Here is a 24,163-nt window from a genome sequence, read left to right on the forward strand (position 1 = left end):
TGAAATCAAGTCTTGTAATATGGAAAGTTGGAAAGAAGTTTGGCTAGTCTATGGAACATTACCCTTTACTCTGACAGAAGAGTTGGCTACTTTTTTGAATCAGTTAATAGAGATTACACTAACAAAGAAAAATATCTCAATATGAAAATTTAAGAGTAAAACTTGAAGATAGAAATTCCCTTTTTCTAAGATAACATTTCCATAAATTTTCCAGGCCAGGAAAACACCATTTTAAAATTCCCTTATATTTCAAGAAATTCATGATTGTGGGAACACTGTTTATATTTTTTCAGTTGCAAAAATAATCTGCCCATTTCACAAATATAATAACCCATTGTAAAATTAGGGTGAAAGCTTCAATTTGTTAGCATCACATTTTAACATCTTTACGACACATTTTTGCAGCTACTACAGATAGTACTTCTAGATTGTCAAAATAAATGTTGTGTTATAGTGTCTGCGAAGAGCTCTGAAAATCACATTGAGAGACGTCCATTACTGTAACCTTGCTCTAAAGTCAACAAAGCAAAGTACCACACAGCAAAAAATGGCTCCTTTCAAACACGATTGCCCAACTTTGTGGTTCAATCAGGCAAATGCAAGAAAAAATATTTGCTACATTGGCTTTGGCTGCCTAGAGCAAGGTGTAAAAGGATGTTAAATAGACAGAAGATCCCTGCCACGCTGCCAGTTTCTGTTGGAAAAGAAAGAATATGCTGTGCTCTCACAGGTCAATGAGGCACAAGCAGAGGAATCAGCAGTTGTGATTCCCTGTTGTAAGCGCTTTTTATACAACGGAGGAAAATTGTATGCCGCAGCAAGACTTTTTGATGGGGGTCGATCTCTTTAATCCAAAAGATCAAGTTGTACAGCCACAGCTTTGGGTAGAAAGCTAAAAAACAAACAAACAAACAAACAAAAAAAATACACAGGTAGCAAAAGAACACACAGGCTATCTATTCCCCTCTCTGCAAAACAGTAATAAATTGTAATTTTGTATTTGTATAAACTACTGAGAGGGAGTCCAAAACATAAAAATGGCCAAGTATCCGCAGATAAATGCCATTTTTAATGTTTTCATAAAACATTAAAAACAAGCAAACCATTTTATCATGCTTGGACAGCTGCTAGCAAAGCGAGAAGGCCGCCAGTTTTAGCCATTTTAATTAGTGCCCAACCTGAATACCTCTAATCACACAAGCACCTCTCTAGGGCACAGGCTGCAGGGCTATCCTCTTTGCAATGAATTCAATTTGACATTTATACAGACACACCAGGGCAAACATCTGCTGCAAGGTTATGTTGAGAACACTATCATCTTGGCCATCTTAGCTTGAAAATTACAGGGCCCAAGGGCCTGGGCTGGCTCCTCACACAATTGGATCCTCTGCAGCCTCATCTCCCTGCAACACCAGCAATGCAGCTGGATTAAACAACGGTTGCTTTTCCAATATGACAGAAATTGTCCTTTTTTTACAATGTCTTTTTACATCTCCCCCTGTGGCCCTCTTTTGTCTTATTTTCCACTCTTTTCTTTCTTCCTGCAGATGCAACTTAGCTAGGTTAAAACGAATTAAACCACAAATAAGCATGCAAATACAAATCTGAGTATATGTGATGTAAAACAAGTTGTGACTATCAGACGTTGCGTGGAGTGATAGACTGTTTGAGTGATCATGAGCGCTTTCAGCTTCACTTCCTTCAACAAGAGTGCACTCAGTGTCAATCAAATGAGCGCGCTGTCCAGGTGCTCTCAATATCTCACACACTCATCCCCAGCACTATACTGTGAGAATCCCAATTTAAAATCACATTAATGTTGGTCAAAATACCACTAAAAACAGCAATTACCGTTTAACCAAAACAGCACCGCATCTTCGCGCATTTGCTTAAAATTCATGATTGTTGCAACAAAACAGCAAAGGCAGTAATCATAGACTCTGTTTCCACCCAGTATTAAGATATGTTTTGGTTGATTCGATCATGTGGTCAGCCCTAAATGGGGTTTTAAGCATTTTTTTTTTTTAATCGAATTACAAAAAACACATGTGACCACATCATATTTGAGGTGTAAATTCTAATCCATCCTGTATGCATCTCGGCAGCAGCGAAGCACCATCCCCTCTCTATCAATCAACCACTGCACGCTATTTCTTTCGTGCTTTCATTGTCTTTCTGACTTGGTTTCGCTTTAATATCATGCAGTAACACACTGACATATTGACTGATGTATGTCGCCATGAATCAGAGATTCATGCAAACTGCAAGAAGGGCAATGATGTGAGATACCTCACTTCATGTTATCAGAGAACCAGGGTTACATTAGTAACCTAAAGTTATCCTTATAACACTTGATCGGTATCTCACTAAGGGACACAGACAACTCCCAAATTGCAGATATGATGGCTGAAGCAGATGCGACAAGCAGAGAAAATGCAGAACCTAACAATTGTACTGAATCACATTTTCCTGATATTTATGAGATGTCAGAAAACAGAAGAATATGGCTACAGTTATGCATACCTCCCCAACATATTGGGCTACCATACCCAATTCCCCATGTCCTGAACATCCAGTCTCGAAAACAACCTTTAAGGGGCACCCGGTGTGAGAAGGGTTTGTTCCAAAATCTCTTAATTTCAGCCACAAAACCTGGTACGGGCAGAATAAATTGCCTCGCTGGTGGGAGATGCAACGGGAGTCTTTTTCTGTCATACAGTTCTCAAACTGTTTCTGGGCCTATTGGCTGGATTGGCCACTCTAACAAAAGTCTGGATATGGCCCTGCGACAGACTTCAATGGGGTCCAGATCAGCTTGTACACGTGGAAGGGGCACTTCCTGTGCGCTCGGAGGCTGGGACAAATTAGGGGTCTTAGCATCCTCATTGCCTTCAAGGATATCTGACGAAACTTCATCCTTGCCATCATCTTTCCCACAATCCAGTCTTCAAACAGTGGGGAAAGTGCTGAGGTTGCCTTGTCCATCAACACCCCCCCATGTGCACAGGCTTTGAGAACTCTCCATAACCTCTTCTCCCACGAGAGAGGAGAGATACGGGTCCTTCTCTTATTAGTAAGCAATAACCTAAACTTGTTAAACAGGTGGAAATAAGTACAGAAGACTTTAGAACGCCTACTCCCCAACTTCAGAGAACCTTTCTAGAGCAGAACTGAGAGGACGTGGATGGAAAAAACCCCGTTATCTGTAGCATCACCATGCTGAGTTTGTTTGGAAACATTTCTTGCATTGGTACACAAATTATTCCATGACGCTGTCTTTCAAGTGGAGGAAATAGTGGCAGTGAAGAGAGCAGAGACAGCAAGATGACACACCCACTTCCCCAGCTTCCTCTTTTATTTGCCTTCTTATAAAGCATTCCAGAGAGCTAGTCAGGCCTCGTGTGTTTGCACAGCAGTTGGTGCTTAGCCTTGGCACCGGCTTTTTATGGAACCAGGCTAATAAGTGCTGAGGGGAAAAATAGGGAGCGGCAGTAAAGCTGCACTGTATCACCCTCCACGGCCTCGGCCATTAGCCTAGGCATTTAAAACACCTTAGCAGATTTATGCTACAATCATATCAATTCCTAGACAAAATGGCCTAGAAGAAATGCACAGGAAAGTCTCTTGACTAGACAGCTTGGTATTAGAGGTTTCATGTTGAATGAATACCACAATGTTCTTATTTTTAGTGCTAAAAATCCTCCAAACGTCATAAGAAAGAGGGTGATGGTGAAAGAGTGAGGGAAAAGGAGTGAGAGGAAAAAGGACTGGAGAGAAAATAAATCAAGTTTCCTTGGAGTACTGACTGGCACTTGCAGCACAGAGATCTGGGTTCCAGCACAAAAGCAACTTCAATCTTAAGCGAAGTGTGGCTTTTTAGATTCAAGAGAATGCTGTACACTGAACTTACCCCACAACCCTACCCTCAGCAAGACTGATGTGTCTCCGTAACTCTCTTACCTCATTTTCTTTTCCTCTCTGATTTAAAGAATGGCTTGTTTACATTTTAAACCGTGTGTATTAATGTATTTGATTGGGGATTGCCATTTAATCAATATCTTCTATTATTTTCAAACAACTGGTCAGGGGTAAAAACTTTGAGATTAGAACATAGATAATTGAATGACCATTATAAATTCTGAATATTGCCAGCAATAAAATAAAAGTAGACATGTTATGAAAAGTAAAATAATTTTGTGAAGAAATATGCCAACCTGAGCTGATTGTTAAATATTCCAGGTTCAATACAAGTTCAATGACCATTTGTGGCATAATATTAACACAAAATTTTTTAACTTGCCCCTTTTTTTCCTTTAAAAAAACAAAACAAAAACAAATATGGGTCACTGTGAGGCACTTACATTGGAAGTGAATGAGGCCACTCTGTAAAAGTTAAAATACTTACTATTTCAAAAGTATAGCCACAAGACCTAAACATTAAATGTTTAATAAAATCCCATACTAACCTTTTCTGTGGTAATCAACATTATGCCACAAATGCTATAGACTGAGCTTAGCTTGTATTGAACCCCAAATATTCCTTTAATATAATAAACATGATTACTTGCAGTGTTTAACTATAAGAACAAACTAAAAGATTCTCAAAGCCCTCTGGTCTTATTTCTGCCGAAAGTCAACAAAAAACAATTAGTAACTTTTTAGCAAAGCATGAAAGTGCACCGCTCCACTCTCGTCAAATAGGTTTTTGGGTGTACAAACACTCAGTGTCTTCATGATTATTTACTCTGAATTAATTTTGTTGTTTGATTCACAAGGTCACAGTTGTTGTTTACTAAGACATTTTGTTTAACATGATCAGTCAAACAAAACTTATCAAGAACTGTAATACTTTATGGGTTGCAGATCTAAAACAGTGACCTTTCTTCTAGAAGGGATTTATCATAAAATCATAAAACATGCACTTCATAAGCTTAGAAGCCAGTGCTTATGTTTCAGTCTATCTGGAATGACACTGAGGCCAGCAAAGCCAATAACTGACCTTTTACAAAACATTGTTAAAATCATGTCTGGTATGTAAAGCATGTTCTACATTAAGCATGCTATACATTATTTTAAAAGACTGAAATAGAAATAGATTTGTCATTATTTGTCAATAATAATTTGATCAATTAAGCTTATTGATCATCGGTTAATACATTTCAGCACAAATGCATTTAGTAATCATGCCAGCAGAGAAAAGACTGTCTATAAAGTCATCCTCCGCTAGAGTGCGCACTGCTGCATGCGCACTGCAGGACACATCCTGTCAGCAAACAAAAAAAACGTGATCATGTTAAAAGTACAACATGTCAACAATTATCATCCAGACCAACAATCACGTCAGTCCTTGCCAGGAGAGCATGCAGGTACATTCACTTGAAACCTTTCAGTCACCAGTGTAGAGGTATGTTACTAACTCTATTCACACATGTTATTTTTTATTTATTTATTAATTTCAAATAAAAAGTAAGGTCTGATACAGGGCCAAAAACAAAACTTTTTCCATTTCGGTTCTTTCAGAGCAGAAATTGATTTTTTAGTTCCAGCGTTCTGCTGCCTATTTTCCAATTGGTGACTGGTTTGAACAAAATTAAAGAATGATTAATAAAAAATGTTAATTAAAATTACAGTACTCCATGCTAAGGGTGGGTGACCAGTTGCATTGTTACCAGATCTCAAGAATAAAAAGGGACCTGGTCTGGAAAAACATGCTCAAAATAAGGGACTTGCCTCAACCAAAATAAGTGATAAGCAATTTGATCAGGGGTAATTTCCACATGTGGCGGAATAATCAGCAAAGAAAACATAAGCAAAGTATTTACAGTAGTGTATTTATAATGTATTTTCAATCAATTTATTCTTTATATTAAATATATCCCCAAAAATATTTAACATTTTTAAAAAATACATCTGGCCATCTAAAATCAATTAATAGCCTAAATCTCTCTCCTGCAGGCATACACACACTGATTGAGTGGGTTTGCACCAACTCTTATGCGTGATGAACTATTTTATTTTAAACATGTGATAATACATTTTTATTATAATTATCCATTTAAAAAATCTGCTTCTTGTTCAGAACCTGGCAGCATCAAATCTGTTTTAATGCATCAAATGTAACAATTCAGATAAGACAAAATACTAAGGTAAAAAGTCCATGTATGTGGATTGACCATACAGTTTCATATAGTAACTATATATAATTGTCTAAAAGGCCTTAAGTATGTCACAGAAGCCTACTTCCACAATGTGCATTAAAGCAAAAAAAGGTGTGATGCATTAGTTTCTTTCAGAATCAAAGCTTATGCTTGTGATGTTCAACTAAAATGAGAGAAGCATAATTTTCCAGAAAACAGGAATGTGTTATTCTGACAATGTATTGTATTAAACCATTATACGGGTTTCATGGGGGCTGAACAAAATCAACCGGTTAAGCGATTGCCAGCATTTAAATATAGGGTTTTCACTCCGGAACAACTGAAAGGGACTTTGTTCCCATTTTCGGTTATGTTCAGCAAAGATTTTTGTTCAGTTTCCGTTTTTGTTCCTTGGAACGCTTTAAGAACCTGGTCTAAAATATCCCACGATATACAACGAAGTATTAATGAACTTGAATCTGTATCTTCTATAAAAGTTATTGTTAATAGAAATACATGGTAAACGAATGTAAATTAATTAAAACACCGGCTGAATGTATTACTATACACTGAACTGAAAATACAGTATATTAAAAGAAAATACAAACACTGGTATTTCTTAAGTGTATTTATTTTAATGATATTTAAACCGTAGCCTACATGCACATACGATAGCTGTTTTATATTTTCATGTTTCCTTCAACAGTAAGGAATTTTTCTCTGATGCTGACGCTTTCAAGTTTGCATTGGGTGGTCAGTAAAAAAACAAAAATCAACAATAATTAGCTCATAACATTCCACACATTATGAGCATGCTAAAATTGTGATGCTGCCAGTGAAGTTCTGAATATGTTGTGAATTTGTTCATGATACTGTTCAGGATGCTCCTTATGTCAATTATATACCAAATTGTGAAAACTTACTCTTGAAAAATATTAGAGAGATATGTTTCATTTTATTGAGATATTTCTCATTATCAAGATAGGCTTATACTTTGTATTAATGTATATTAAAGCTGTAATGTAATGTAATTGTCATGTATGAATGCAGAAAAGACTAGTTTTGTTTTGACAATTCAGAAAACAAAACACAGATGGACAGTGCAAAGTACACTAAAACTGGTGTTGATATTGTGAAATGCAAACTAATAGGCATTTAAAGATTAAATGTTCTCAGTGAACTTGCCAAACGAGTGGACGGTCATTTCTGAATAAAATGCTAATTATAGAAAAGTATTTACACATTTCTAATACAAGACTTTCTGCATATTGCAAAAAACCATGGATTTAAACAAATAGCCTTTTGAGCTTAAAATGAACCATTTCATATTTCAATTCTAACGCCACAGCTTAAAAATGATACCTATGATAAAATGTGCAGTGGTTTTTAATTCTTATTCCTAAACTGTCAGTAATCAGCTGTACTAAGAAATCAAAATAACATTACATAAACTGTCATAGTTCTGTTTTGACTAAAAGGGCTCTCAGGGCCCCTATTCAAGCACCTATGATGCTTATTGTTAAATCTAAAATTCAAACATTCAAGACCATATGTAAGCTTTGGCTTTCAAAAATGTCCTTAATGTCTCAGTTTCTAAAATCACTAAGATGCAACTTCAAATTCAAAACATATGGGAAACCACAGTGAAAATAAATTAACTTGTTTCAGTGTCCAAGAAAGATGAGAAATGGCAAAAAACGACTTACCGTTTCCTTGTTGGGGAGCAATTCTTTCCGAATCCTAAAAAAGTTCTTCCCGTATTGCCTTAAACCTTTAATGAACCGTTTCTGTTTGGAAAAAAAAGAAGACAGAAAAAGATGGTTAGAACTGTACAATTTTTTTTTTAGCACACATAATTGACACTGAAAACATGAAGCACTAAAAATACATTGCGAATCACAACGGGAAGAGAACAATGGTTTGATCTTAATCTAAAAATCTCTGCTTGTGTTGGTTAGACTTGTGAGTACTACATCTCTGCTACATTGAAAAAGAATGAGAGGAAATGACAACAAAAGCAGGAATAGAAGCCGAGATTAAACCACAGCAATTGCAGCTTGTCTGAAATTTTTGTGAAAGTTCAGAGTGGAGATATGCATATGAGAGTCATACAACACAGAAGTTAAAGGCTGAATCTGAACTTCAATAAGTTATGGAGAATCACAACACGCTTGTATCTGATCTCACAATTTGCACACTCGCACTTCAGCTGCCTAATTCCTGTGCAAAGTACAAGAATTTGCTTACATACTACAAACTAATAGTGTTAAAATAATCATGTTCATGATTGCAGAAAATAGCTGAACCATTAATCAACTAATAGTTTTCTAGCTATATTTATGATTGTGGAAAATAATTCAACCTTTAAACATCAAGCATGTACAGTTATCAAATAAACCCTAATTAAAACATGAGAAAATAACTTTTACGGCACACACCAAAGAGTTAACTCCCGCAATAAAAAGTGTGTTTACACAGACTGCTGTAATACAAAAGGAGACTGTGTAGCTTTGAATGCTTTTCTATTCCTTTAAGAGCCACAGACTGTGAGCCATAAAAAGCGGAGGCAGAAACATTCATAACCAGCGAAGCAGACATCCAGCAGATTTACTTTCTTGTTCGAGCGGCGAGCCCCGTTCCACAGTAATCTCAGTCAATAGCCCTCAACAACAAACTGTTCCGAAACCCAGGAAAAGTCCACTCCTCACAAATCCAAAAGCTCTATGTCCACTCAAAAGGTAGTAAAAAAAAAATGAGGAGCAAATCCACAAAGTCTCCAAAGGTACGCAGGTCCTTTTTTTTTTTTTTTTTTTTTTACAAGCAAGAGATAGCTTGTCAGTCTCTGCTCCTCCACTACAAAGGGGAAGGCTTTACATGTGATTTTTCTGCTAGAGAGCCTCTGGTCTGTGGCTGGTTGGAAAACCTGGAGTGGAGTTGCATGCTCACATAACGGATTGCAGCAGATCTGTCACATATGCATGTTCAGAGAGTGTTCAAGCCTTTCAGACAACTCAAATTTTTGTGTGCGCAATTAAATCTGCCCTTTTCATTACTTTAACACCAACTCCCTTTCCTGTGGCTTATACAAGGGAACTGTAAATTCTCCTTAAATGTATTCAAAGCACAATAAACTACAAACCTCCACACCAGGGAGACAGCAAGCGAAGAAGGCTGGGGCAATCTTTGTGGAGCCAGGTCTTAGACATGGTTAAAGGATACAAGTCATCTGCAAAACCAGAAATGGAGCTGGGCCAACTTCTCGAATGCATACCGTATGCACTATTTATGTAACCTGGGAACTGTTTACACATGGCATTTAAAAGAACAATCTGTGGTGAAGGGGAGGGAGCATGACTTGTTTCTTTTTACAAGACTTATGCCTCAGAGCACTCCTAAAACATATTAAATCAGACGTTTGGAGTCTAATGAAAATCCTAATCCAGCAAATTAAAACTACAAGCATCTCTTCATTACTGGGGCCTTTGTTACTGCAGATATGAGACGAGTCAAGATGCTTTCACTTAACTGGAAGGCATTTTAAAAAAGCCTACCACAGACGGCACATTTCATCTGCTTGGTTAAAGAGGCGGATGATTAACCAGTAGGTGGTGCACAAAAAACAATGTACAAAATGAATGTGTGAAGATCTTACATGCACATCAAGTATTAGTAAGTGGTTAAGACATGTCAGACTTCCAAGTGTCAAAATGATTTTACTAAATGTTTTGATCGGCGTAAGTAGCACAACTTCAAAGCAAGTAAAATAACAAAAGGTCCAGGGGAAAAAAGACATTTAGAAGACAAATAAGAGCCTGTTTTTCCTGAAGTCTAACAATATGGTGAGCCCATTACAGTCCACATTACCTTAGACCAAAGGGGCCGACTTGGCACTGTGACCACAGGGCAACAGCAACTACTTAACCAGTAGACCAACCTTCATCTTACACCGATGAGTATTTAACAGCCTCATGTGTTAATTAATCCCCAAGCACAGAGCCTGCCTTAATTATCTGAGGTCTTGGATCCCTGACCGGCAGGACAAAAATCAATTACACCTGCCAGAGTGGCGCATGTTAGCGGCCTGATTATGTCGCCCTAATTATGTTTCCACCACTGCAATATTTACAGTGCACTGCGGCCATCGTGCTTTCTCCACTCTGCATGTCGGCTCCACTTTAAGGCTCCATTTCAGCTGCCTGGGCTCGCTGCTCTCCGAGTGCAGCTAATAAATCATCCACCAATCTGCTCTCTGAATTGCTCTGCCTTTGCTACGATTGCTCCAGCCCTCAGTCGCTAAGCAACAGGGCCGACGAGGGGAGGGGGCTGACAGGGGGGGAGAGTGAGGAGCGAGTGGAGGAGGGGTGAGAGGAGGGAGGAAAGCATTACCAAGTCACCAGCCGCTAGCTCTGCCGAAACAACAGGCTTCTTTCTGTCAGAAATTGTTCCAGCGCGCTGGCTCTGCTTTTTTCCTCACACTCCCTCAACACTACTCTATTGTAAAAGAGAGAAGAGAGACGGGAATTAAGCTGAAAAGGCTATTGTGATGCGTGCGTACTTCCTGCTTAAATCATAATAGTTGAAAGCTGTAAAACTGGTTAAGATCATTTGAGCATGTACAAACAGATGGTGTCAGGCCAGTCTGCACAAAACACACCAAGTGTGTCCAACACAAACACACACTGAACTACCAGTCTTCAAAAACCAGGAATGCCTAGCATTTAGTTCTGTGGCACAAATACACAGGGTTCTAATGAAATCAGTGTGCTTGGCCTTTCGCTAAAGCAGAGTATAAAATTACAGTCACAGATATATCACACAAATATGACTTGACTGAAGACAATGATAATGACATTCTCACACACAAAGCAACCACAAAGAGAGATGAGAGCCAGCCCACATCCAGTCCACTGGAACCTTGCATAACATAAAAACCACAACAGAAAATGAGTCAAGACAAAGAAAAAACAAGCTATAAAAGGTCCAGATGGGGTACTATAGTCATGTTAATGTGCACACGGATGGAAATGCTTCTAAATCGAGCTGCTGCTATTTAACACCAGCTCTTGAATCTATAAATATGCATTGATTTAGCAAAACCACAGCTTTTCTTGTGTTCAGTGTAAAACCAAAGGTGACAGGAAATTCTCCAACACACCCTTCCTGCTTGCTTGAATCATATGGCTATAAAACGGTGTTTACATCGGAGCAAAAGTGATTACACTTCACACACCGTACTGGGGGAGATGTTACACACAGCCTATGTCTGTTCCAAAAACCCACCTCCCTTTATTTCTTATATGGCTGGAGAGAATGTGCAGCCTTCTTCATTCACCACTGGGGGGGCTGCAGTACTGCCAGGTTGCCTGCTGCAGCACACAGCACTTTAACTATCTGGAGCCTCACGCTGTCATTCGTCAACCCGTGACAAGCCAGAGATAATACACAGCAGGACCAAGGAGCAGATAGCAGCCCTAACTGTGGTTATATATCAGACACTCTGAAACACAAGACTCACTGCTCTCACAGGCTGCGTTTCAAAACCTAGTGAGCTGACTACCTACACTGCATTTCTAGGCATCATAGGCGAGATGATTCGAACCAGTGTTGAAACCACTCGAAAACATTTTAATTAACTGAAATTTATATAAAAACTGAATAACTCCAAAACTAACTAAAATAAAATTACCTTTTTTTATACACAGTAGGGTGAATATGGGCAAAGTGGGACACTATAGGATGTTTCTTTCTCGGCACTTTTAATTTAGTTTAGTAGATTTTTATCCATTTAAGGAAATAAAAATACATATAATAGGGATTAAGCTTAACTTTCCCACTTTACCCTTTGTCACGCTTTACGCATACTCACCATGTTTTATTAAATTTGAAACATTTATGTTCCACCTTAAAATGTCAGTGGCTAGAGGTAAAACAAGACTGCCCTAAGAAATTTACTGACTCAAAGTTTTTGCAGCCATACAATATTAAAAATAAAATAAAAACTAATTAAACTGAAATGAACAAAGTGTAAAAACGAACAAAAACGAAACGACAAATTTAATATAAATTAGAAATAAAAAACTAAATGTAAAAATTCCAATCTATAATAACCCTGATTCGAACACGGCAACTATTAACCCAAGTACTCCCTTAGTGGAGAATTCCAATGCCATTTGTTGAGTAAATAAATATACACAAATAAAAATATCTCCAGGGCCTTTGATAGAGTTTGAAATGGTAAATTGGTGGCAGAGGGGGAAAATCAGGGATGGGCATTTTGGTTATATGCGTCAGACGGCCGTTTTCGTCTCATCCTTTTTGAGCAGCCTCCCTTTCAGTGGCTGGAAGCGCTGCAGGCTAGTTAAGGGAAAGAGAGGCACTGAGGGGTGTGTTGAGCTGCCGAGGGAGAGGGGTGACAAGTGACCCTGAAGAGGGGATGATTCTGTCATTTCGGAGACAGTCACTGTCACTTTTATTCACATTTCAAAAAGGAGCGATGGAAAAAGAGCAGGAATAATGAGGCCGTGGACCTGCGGGCTGAGCTGGCAGAGGGAGAACGAGAGAAAGTGAGGGATGGTAAATAAATGAGGAGCAGTGGGGCTGGTGTGAGCATCCAAGGTCAGGGGTACATTTACACCTGTCCCTCAAGGCTGCAGGGCTGCAAAAGCACAACTTGAAATCAGATCAGGGGGAGTGGTGTCCTTGACTGTCAAGCGGTGGCCTGGCTGGATTACAGACGGGGAGAAAGGGGGTGGCTCTCCAGCCTCAAACAACCTCCTGCAGGGTGCACGCACGCCACTGAGAAACATACCAACAGCGGTGTAATCGAGGCCTGGTCTCATACAGTATTTATGCAGCATCTCTATTATTAATCTCAGATAGACTGTTATACAGTTAACTTCACACACGCTTTTCCCTGTAAATGTGAATAAAACAACAACAACCGCACACTTGGTTAAACAGGTCGTCTTATTGATCATTTTGAATGGCTTGTTTGCACCATTAACAACCCAAACATTCCCAATTCAGCCTTTCAGATACACGCACAAACATATTTATATATAAACACAAACATAATTAAAAGAAGAAAAAAATAAAAAAAAGGAGTTGCATACTAGAGGCTCTTGGGATGGATGGCGAGGAGCTAATAAACATTTAGGTATTTCCATCTTGAATATTTATGAGACAAGCTCTGTATTGCAAAGTGCTTTTAGAAGTAGTATAATTGAGGTAGAGAAAAATGAGTTCATGCAAGGTGAGTCATCTGCACTGGGTGTGGAACATGAAAAACATTTTATAAGGTCTTTATACAAGTCAAGGATTGCACAGGGCTTTTATACTGGACGCAAAGGACTCACAGCTTGAGGGAAAATTTATTAACTCACTTTTCAGAATGTTATCGACCCCACTGATCCTTTTTAATCTTTGATTTCCCTATAATAATAAAATAGCTGAAGCTCAGAATGTAGAGCTTGTAAATGCAGTGCTTTCAGCTAATAAGATCAAATTTAAGTCTTAGAGGGATAATTCACCAAAAAATATTCTCATCATTTACTCACTTTCGTGCCATTCCACATGTGACTAAAATTTTTAGAAGAATATCACATCTCCGTAAGTATGAGGTAAGTGAATGGTGATCCAAAAAAAGATCCTAAAATCACAAAAAAGTAATCCATACAACTCCAGTGGTTTAATATATGTCTTCAGAAGCAATGCAATCACTTTGGGTGAGAAACGGTTCAATATTTCAATGTTTTTTTTTTACTATAAATCTCCACTTTTACTTTCGGAATGTGAAAGTTTAAGTAGAGATTTATGAAAAAAAAAAAATGATTTAAAAATGTATCTGTTTCTTACCCACACATATTATAACACTTCTGAAGACATAGATTAAACAACTGGAATCTTATGGATTACTTTTATGCTGCCTTTACATCCTTTGGAGCTTGAAAAGATCTGGTCACCATTCACTTGCATTGAAAGGACATGCAGAGCTGAGATATCCTTCTAAAAACGAATTTGTTTTCCGCAGAAGTCAGTCAGTCACACATCTAGGATGGCATGAGGTTGAGTAAATGATGAGAGAATTTACATTTTTGGGTGAACTATTCCTTTAACTCCAGCACAAGCTGACCAAGATGGCCTCTTCCCTCCTTGCTCCTTCACTATTCCTAAAAGGGAAGATTTATTCCACAGGCCATAAACAGGATGCAGCTGCCCTGTTCTGCTGGAGGAGTTGAAATCCTGAGTGCTTTTCAGTGGACAGGAGGGGGGGGGGGGGAATTCTGGCCTTCTCTCTTCACATTATGAGGAAAAGTTAACTTGCTCACTCACCACTTCATCCTCTGACCAGCACTTTTCAATCAGCTTGGGCACGGGTTTCTTCACCAGCCGCTGCAGGGCTTTCCCGGCATCATAGCTGCTCTCATGAAGCTATAGAAAAGAGATAAAGAACAAATTAATCATTACTATATGGGGTAACCAAATCTGAATGTTATCAACTCTTTTTCAGCATTCAACACTGTGTCCTAACAAGGGCTATATAACAACATGGTAAAGCAACAAGCTGTCTTTTCCATGAAAATGTGCATTTTTGTCATAACCAGTTGTACCCACAAAGTTTATATCAACTGAAAATTCTCCATTTACCGTACTTAAAAACATTGACAGAAAAATCTAAATGCTGTCCATAATTTGCAAATAGGATGAATGCATCTATATACACTCACCTAAAGGATTATTAGGAACACCATACTAACACTGTGTTTGACCCCCTTTCGCCTTGAGAACTGCCTTAATTCTACGTGGCATTGATTCAACAAGGTGCTGAAAGCATTCTTTAGAAATGTTGGCCCATATTGATAGGATAGCATCTTGCAGTTGATGGAGAATTGTGGGATGCACATCCAGGGCACGAAGCTCCCGTTCCACCACATCCCAAAGATGCTCTATTGGGTTGAGATCTGGTGACTGTGGGGGCCATTTTAGTACAGTGAACTCATTGTCATGTTCAAGAAACCAATTTGAAATGATTCGAGCTTTGTGACATGGTGCATTATCCTGCTGGAAGTAGCCATCAGAGGATGGGAACATGGTGGCCATAAAGGGATGGACATGGTCAGAAACAATGCTCAGGTAGGCCGTGGCATTTAAACGATGCCCAATTGCCACTAAGGGGCCAAAAGTGTGCCAAGAAAACATCCCCCACACCATTACAACACCACCACCAGCCTGCACAGTGGTAACAAGGCATGATGGATCCATGTTCTCTTTCTGTTTACGCCAAATTCTGACTCTACCATCTGAATGTCTCAACAGAAATCGAGACTCATCAGACCAGGCAACATTTTTCCAGTCTTCAACTGTCCAATTTTGGTGAGCTCTTGCAAATTGTAGCCTCTTTTTCCTATTTGTAGTGGAGATGAGTGGTACCCGGTGGGGTCTTCTGCTGTTGTAGTCCATCCGCCTCAAGGTTGTGCGTGTTGTGGCTTCACAAATGCTTTGCTGCATACCTCGGTTGTAACGAGTGCTTATTTCAGGCAAAGTTGCTCTTCTATCAGCTTGAATCAGTCGGCCCATTCTCCTCTGACCTCCAGCATCAACAAGGCATTTTCGCTCACAGGACTGCCGCATACTGGATGTTTTTCCCTTTTCACATCATTCTTTGTAAACCCTAGAAAATCCCAGTAACTGAGCAGATTGTGAAATACTCAGACCGGCCCGTCTGGCACCAACAACCATGCCACGCTCAAAATTGCTTAAATCACCTTTCTTTCCCATTCTGACATTCAGTTTGGAGTTCAGGAGATTGTCTTGACCAGGACCACACCCCTAAATGCATTGAAGCAACTGCCATGTGATTGGTTGATTAGATAATTGCATTAATGAGAAATTTAACAGGTGTTCCTAATAATCCTTTAGGTGAGTGTACTTATCTGGGAAATTAAAACAAACATAATGGATAAAAATAGACATTGATGGAAATTTTTAAATCTTAGAAAAAAGTCCATCAAGAGTGATGAATAAAGCTTATTTGTAGTGCAACGACATCGTAAATTGTTTTTTATTTCTGCAACATTGCACTGGGTAACTTTGTGCGTGCACCTGGAATTAGTGTATGTGCGCACACAGTCTACTAAAGTATACTTTGGTATTGCATCAATATGGTAGTATACCTAAGGCTTCACTGTACATTACACATTAAATATCTTTTGAATGGCTGTTGATGTGCCATGTCACGTAACAGTTTCGCATTCAGTTTGGAAAGACATAGCTAGAGGCTAGAAATGTGTTGCATCTGGTTAGGATATGAGGTAAAAAGAGCTTGAACACTGTAACAGTGACTACCTCCCTATAAATGTATCAGATAGGGTGAGTTTGGACAGCTGGACTGGAAATTTGAAAGCCATTAAGTATTGAGCAGGCAATAGAGCCTGAACTGAAATAACCTAAAATAATATACTGGCAGAACATCAGCCACGCAAACCCAAGGACGATGACACTTAAAACACTGCAATATGATTCAGAACAAGATTCTTATTACACTTGCTGTTTACATGTCACTCACAATTTTAAGGCATACTTCAAAGATCATGCTTGTTTATAAACATTTTTAACTACAGAATTCATCCACAACACTCACAACATCTGGTTGGAATGAAGTGTTAAATCCCTTTTCCTACAACACAAAACTAGTCTTCACTGGAGATATTTCAGGAAGGGCTTCTTATTTACTGGATAACAATATGTAATTCGACACCAACTTTCATTAAAAACAAGCCTACAGTAAAAGCAGATTGTCAAAAGCAAGCAGGTACCTCACGGAGGCACACTGAAACACAGTCAACAAATTGCAGATGAGTGTAAAAAAGGTTAAGAAATGGTGAAAAGCAGCTCGTATTAATTCTCATCTTATACCCCCTCAGTCAAAATGGAAATGTCATGTTTATTGCATTTGAAGTAAACTGAAAAAGCATTTGAACATTTTTCTCCCTTTTTCTTAAGCTGGCAAAAAAGCTTTGACAACTTTGCAAAAAGCTCATCTGTCAGAGTCCACTGCGTATTAAGCCACAAATTACACCCCTCTTGTTCAGACATCTAACATCTCAGATATCACTGAGGAGCTCTTCAATGCCAATTTACAAGTGTGTTTTGATAGCCCCTGGTGCTTTTGTCTTTCCTGAGGTGTATCAGTGGTTCAGAGAGCTGCACCCTGTGGTGCACTGCTGAGAAGGTGAACACGTGTGAGGAAACGCAGGGGGATTTCTTAGGCATGAAGAATGCTAGGGACATCTTACTTCACTGTGTCTCTTTGGTACCGGGTGCTTAATTGGCCAGGACAAATCTGATTTTATCTGGAGTACTGAGCAAGTAGAAGGAACTTCATTGTGTAGAAGAGCCTTCTGTGATGCTTTTCTTTCTCATATCCCAGCTTAATATGCAGAGTCAACTACAAGACCTTTATAGATTGATTTCACCTAAAAGTGCAACTTTATAGGTCTGTTGTGCTATTAAAACATCCCTTTGATTGAGGCAGGACTATCAATTTGTACAACCAATGCAAGACAGGGGTAATTTTAAAGAAAGTGTGCCGCAATGACGCAGAAATTACACACTTCGGATTTGCAGCCTAAATGAAATCGGTAGCAATTCGAGCCACTAAGTCCATGTAATAAACTCAGTTTGGACACAGGGTTCTGGTAAAACTATTTCCTCACAAAACCACTCCCCAATGATTAGTTATATAGAAATGTCTCTTCCTGAAAACTGTGGTCTCTCTGTTAAACCACTCCACTGACCGCACGCAGCCTAAACCTTTTCATGGTTTTGACATTATGACATTTTATGGTTTTCTGAACTGTGACTAATGTGACTGGCCTAATTCCTCTTTGCATTTTTACTGAACAGTTTTAGTCAGATGACAATAAATATGCATCTCAAAAATGCACTAGGGCAAAATCACCACAGTTTATAAGCCTACTGATCAGAAGAGGTGTTTAATTGTGAAGATTATAGCAAGTCATATGATAGTGATGAGCCTCATTTGCTGATTTTACATGCACATTCTGATGAACCCATCTCAATTCTGTTTCCTGAAAAGTGACTGTGTGACATTAAACTTGACTAAATCACAGACTATCGCCAAATAAAGTGTTATATCTTTTTTTAACTGACTGCTCAAAAGTTTCAATATCTGTGCAATGTGGTTTAATGGTATAAGAGACATTTGAATTAGAGCTTTGGACAGCACAAGGAAATACATATAATTATTTATGCAAAACATTTCCAGACTGCAAACCTTTTCAAAGCCATCTAAGCAAAGAACTAAATAACATTTTTCATACCTGTATATATCTTTTCAATATGTGCAGAATAATGAACAATGGACTAAATTTATGGACTATTTTAGTGCCAACCCACAACCAATCAATTTCAATAAGCAAATTTAATTATGACCGTTATATTTAAAAAGGTCTTAATATTGCTGTCTAGTATAGTTTATTACTTCATTGCATACAATCTGCTAAAAGCAATTACCAATAAATCCATCTCCATTTTGAACCATTGGCAGAGGAGCTTTTTTAAAAAACAATTCAAACCAAGTAAACCTATAACTTTTAAATGTACAAACATTCTTGTGGAATCTAATGACCCTCCAAATAAAACATCAGGTGTTCAAATAACCCTTCAGAGAAATCGGTTCCCTCTGCCATTTTCAGTTTTGTGTTGCTCACTGCTATTTTAGAACTCAAAAACAGAGAAATACAACACCTCGTATCTTAATTCTGGAGTAAAGGTCAGACAGGATCTTATGAGATGGAGTGTGATCAGTGTGTGTAAACTTACAGTGTTTAATGCATTAAGTGTAGTGTCATCCCGTGAGGCGGCGAGGCAGCCATCCTCCGTTGACCCCCCATCACACATCCCTGCAAACGCTGCCATGCTCCTGAAAACCAGAGAAAGAAAGAACATCGATAAAGCTGCCGCTGGCAACTACACATTGTACAGTATGCTAGAAAGGTAGGAATATGGGGCTTACCTGGCTGCCCGCAGGTACATGAGCAGGTCACAGTCGTTGACCCCAGGCATCCAGACCAGCTCCTCATTTTCAGTCACCATCGGACCTCCAGGAGAGGGAAAGGGCTGGAGCTCTGGCAGCTTGGCCTAATTTGGCAAAGACCAGAGGGCAGAGGCAACTGCTGTCACAACACAAATAGCACTAGCGTTGAGTGCTAAATATCAACTTTCATATTCATTTAATATCCCTCCACCCATGTATCAGGGAGATAGATGGGTGTGAACAATCACTGAGGATTAGTATCGCAAATACTGCACTTAAATAAATGAGACTATATATTATTCTACTTTTTCTTGAGTGAACAGACCATATATTTAAACTAGACTTTTCTTGCAAGGACAAACCTCACCCCCACGATGCTAGGGTGTTGTCAGGATGCTGTTATTTGGCTTGTTATGTGTAGGTTGTTGTTGGTGGTTGCTAGGTAGCTGCTTACTGGCCCCAAAATATAATATTTGGTGCATAACACGGGACTTTTAAGTATAAACAAGTCCGAAACACACTGAGGACTCTTATTTTGAATTCTGAAACTATCTGCAACTATTGGCATAGATTTTTCCAAAAAGGAACTATCTGGACAGATTAATCTGTAAAAACCGATATGCCAGTCTACCTCTTCATTGTACCTGTCCGCTGTGTACCTGTTTTTGTCCACTTTGTGATAGAGTCTCAGCCCACTATTCATTATCATTATTTTTAGAAACCCAGTCAACTTGAAAAAAGAATATATATATATATATATATATATATATATATATATATATATATATATAGTACTAAAAAATTATACTTATTATTAATATTGTTATAAAAATTTTATATATTTCTGTAATAAAATCTTAACGTGCATGGAGCATTGCTATTTGGTCCAGTTAAGAAAGATTTCAAAATAGTCAAACTTTTATTTTGGTGGCTGCAATGATCGATGGCGATCATCCATGATGAGACTTAATTAGAAATTCAGTGACAATTACCTAACAGCTAAACACAAATGTGTGAAGTGGAAAAGTGGAAGCTTATTTTTAAGTTTGAGATTACGTCGTGATTGAGAAGGGAACATTGATTGACAGAGACATCTAACTGCAACCAAATTAATATGTTATATGTTTTGAACACCTGTCACTGCAAAATGTTTGCTAAACACGTTTTATTATAATTTAAATGTAAGAACTTTGACTTGTTAATGGATTTTAAAAAAAGTGAATGTTTGTCACTGACTGTAAACTGTAACCAGGCTGGAGTGGGGACTGATTCAATGCCAGATTCACTAAAGGAATTATGCAGATCAGGCAACGTCGCAAACACGCCCACAAACTAGTGGCCGATTCTTTGCCATTCTGATTTTGCGGGCCGGTTCAGAGCGCTCTACAGCGGAGGATGCAGAAGTCCACCGTTATCTGACCGACACAGATGCCAGGACAGCGTCACTGTGATCCAGACACCTGAATCATATCTTTAATATGCAGAGGTGCACTTGACTACACTGCACACCAGTACGTCTCCTTCATTTGATAGATTTTTGATGATGCGATCAAAAGAAAATTTAAGAAAATGAAGGGAGCTTATTAAAACAGGTGTGAAATCTGTAGGGCTGGGTATCGAGTTCGATACATTTTAGACACCGACCGAATTGCCTCTAAAATATCGAGTATCAAAAAATGTCTTGTCGTTCGGTACCAAATTTCGATACCTAAGGGGTTAATCTCATCAACGTCAGTGATAAGAATGTATCATGATAGATGTGCCAAAATCGGCTGTGTTTAGGCATCAAGGAAAAACACTAGTTTATGCCGGTTATGCCCAGAAACGCGGCTCACACGTGAGGTTGTAGTGTGTATGCATCCCAACCCCCATAGATGTAAAAGATCAAAAGTGTGGCTACATTTCACTAGGCTCGATGCCAACAGCGTGTGATGCAATATTTGCAACAATATAATTGCTGCCAAGACCGGCAACACGACAAATCTGATGAAGCACTTGACAGTGCACGGAATAAACTTAAGAGCAGAAAGTTGCCCCGTCTTCGACTGCAAGACCGAGCCGGTGCAGTCATCCTCTCGGCGTCCTCGTGCCACCACACGAGTCCTCCTCCAAAACTACCGATGAATGCAGCGGCACTATGACTACAGACACCGACAGGTAAGGTTAACATTTAGCAAACAATCCAACAAACAAAATCGGCTAATTTGTATTGGTACATACTTGTGTACATGTTAAATTAACGTTTCTGTGCGAGGTGACATAGTCCTATAAACTAGGACCTACATAACGTTAGATATTGTTTGGATGTATGGCTATAGATAGCTAGCTAAATTGATGCTAAAAATGCTTTAATGTTGACAGTAACTGACCAAGTTTAACTCGTTAAACTAGTTATCTTGTTAAACCGTACTTATCCTTAGGTTTGGCTGAATTAACAGTTTTGCTTTCTTGTTTTTTTTTTCCCTCTTCACATTAATGTTATAGCCTCTGCCGACCCAGGCATGAGGAGACCACAAGGCTCAGGAGAAGAGTCTTTGAGTCTGTAAAACAAGTCAACAAACTGAAGAAATAAAACTAAAAACTAAAACTAAAACATTTTTGAGGTAATGTGTAATGTTTGTAATCTTTTTAAAATGGATTTCATAAAATTGGTTTCTAAAAATATATAGTTTAGGAACCAAGATATCGGTATCGAAATGTTTTGAATGATACCCAGTCCTAGACATCCGGTTCACAAAAGCTGACACAGATTGCCGTACGATGATAATCACTTTGGTAATACAAACAATCTGTTTTAACACTTTAAAATGAAGCACACTAAAGAATATTATGAAAGCCAAAATAAGTGCTCCACATTAATTCTGTCTTCTTTTTTTTATTAGCAAGAAGTGTTTAAATACATTTAAAATGTATTTTCTGCAAGATATGTTCTTTCGGTTGTGTATTTTTTTACAAAAAATATGTAATATTTTGCTACTTTGCTTTGAAATGATCTTCAGTTTCTTAAGTTCATAGTAATACTGGTCAGCGACATATCTGACTGAAATGTGGCATTATGTGAAATTTTGTATTATGTAAGGTTGATTTAAAACAGTGTTTATTTTTATTTTATTATCTATTAAGTTCTAAATGGAGATAATTATATAAGAGGATGTAGTTCTCATTTAAAAAAATATTTCACTGACTAGATTTTCCAAAAATAGGCATTACAATATGGTTATTTATTATGTTAACTGATTTTTATAGATTTTCCAGAAAAACCAAATACTAGGCTATATCGCGATATATACAGTTATCGTGATGTAAATGTATTCAAATCGTGATATAAGATTTTGGTCATATCGCCCACCCCTACTCCCTGCGCCGACATGTTTGCGTGAAGTGACACACCTGCATCTTGACAAAACGGGAGTTGAAGATTTCCACACAAGTTTCCAAGTTAGAAGTCTGAGGTAAAGTGTCATTCCGTTGCACTTTCAACAATTGAAAGGTGGAAATTCCAACTCTCCAAGTTGAATGAAACACTTCATGAATCACCACAGCAACAACGATACAGAGCATCGCGGCTTTCCCCACAGAAGCGAACACTTGGGGACACACTCACACACACACCCCTCGGGCGCATGTGGCAGTGGACTCCACACGCTCTGTGTATCAAACAGCTAGACAGAACGCAGCTAAATGGAACAGAATGCAGCGTCTTCAAAACTGAACTTCAACTTAAAACGCATTTTAAAAACGTGATTATTATGGCATCTCCTGGTAAACCAACAGAGATTTGAAAATAGATGTTTCAAACACACTAAAAAACTGGTGCGTGCTTACTAAGATTATAACGGTAACCTGAAGGAAGAACAGACAGGCGTGCATTATGCACATTTTTTCATTTAGTTGGGCAGCAAATCTTCACATAATGTCAAAATGTGATACATTATATTTGGACTATGCAATCTTTTGTACATTTTGTAATAGATTATTTTATAACAGCATATGATAATGAATAGATGATACACTGGAAGACGCTGCAATGAAGCAGCCAAAGACGTTTGTCAGACATGTTATTATATATACAGTTATGTACATGTCATTGCCCCTCGAGTACTCGACGAATAAAATTACATTTATGCCAACCCCTAATAAATACCCAGTGCCACAGGATGTATTAAATGATTTTGTATATTAATTTGTAGCAGCCAAGCATATTTGGAATCATGCAAAAGGGTTATTAAAGTAAATCTGGAGCTCAGCATACGCAAGTAACGGAACCAAACTCTGAGCCCTCTAAGCATGGGATGGAGTACATAAACTTTGAACGAGCAGACTATTTAATTAAATCAAACCCCTTTCTGGTTTAATAATCGTACAGTCATATCGCAATTTCGATTTTATTTTGATTAATTGTGCAGCTTTACATCTAACTAACATTCAGTTTTCTCAGTAAGTTTTAAAGATCCATCTTGGGTTGGATCGATGGTCCATGGTGTGCCATGGTAGCCTGTGTTAACTGGCTCTATAGAGCTTTATTACCTTAAACTTCATCTAATGTAATTTGAAGTAACCAGGGCAGAGGTCCTGTGGTTGGTCTCACTCCACATGATAATTCTAATGAATCTTTGGGAGGATATACACACTATAAAACATCTGACATTAATTGCTGGTGTTGCTCAGTCTTTTTCATTGTGTGCCATCTACTTTAGTGATCTTTCCTATGGGTTTTCCATTTCAGACCACTGTGACCAGTCCTAATTCCAATAAAATACTGCTGAATGTGTCTAATAAATCCCACACCCTCAGAGCAGCCAATTTCCAAACTGACTATTCCATTGTGGCATGAAAAATCCATCAGCAATCTTCTTGAATACACTGAGGATACATTAAACTTAAGTATCTAGGTGACAGAAGATCAGCATAATATCTATGCTGTCCTTGCCCTTGTCAATTAAGTTGTTGCCTAATATAAGCTTCAGAT

At 38.3% G+C, this 24,163-nt stretch overlaps 1 protein-coding gene across 1 annotated transcript in view; it reads right to left on the reverse strand.

Annotated features, from left to right (window-relative positions):
* rerea (arginine-glutamic acid dipeptide (RE) repeats a) overlaps positions 1-24,163 on the reverse strand; it is a 158,452-nt gene that overhangs the window by 18,691 nt on the left and 115,598 nt on the right. The window contains 4 exon segments of the mRNA XM_052090942.1: positions 7,844-7,924; positions 14,469-14,567; positions 18,981-19,080; positions 19,174-19,298. Coding sequence (XP_051946902.1) covers positions 7,844-7,924; positions 14,469-14,567; positions 18,981-19,080; positions 19,174-19,298 — 405 coding nt within the window.

Source organism: Xyrauchen texanus, chromosome 25 (genome assembly GCF_025860055.1).
Source record: "Xyrauchen texanus isolate HMW12.3.18 chromosome 25, RBS_HiC_50CHRs, whole genome shotgun sequence".
Lineage (NCBI taxonomy): Eukaryota > Metazoa > Chordata > Actinopteri > Cypriniformes > Catostomidae > Xyrauchen > Xyrauchen texanus.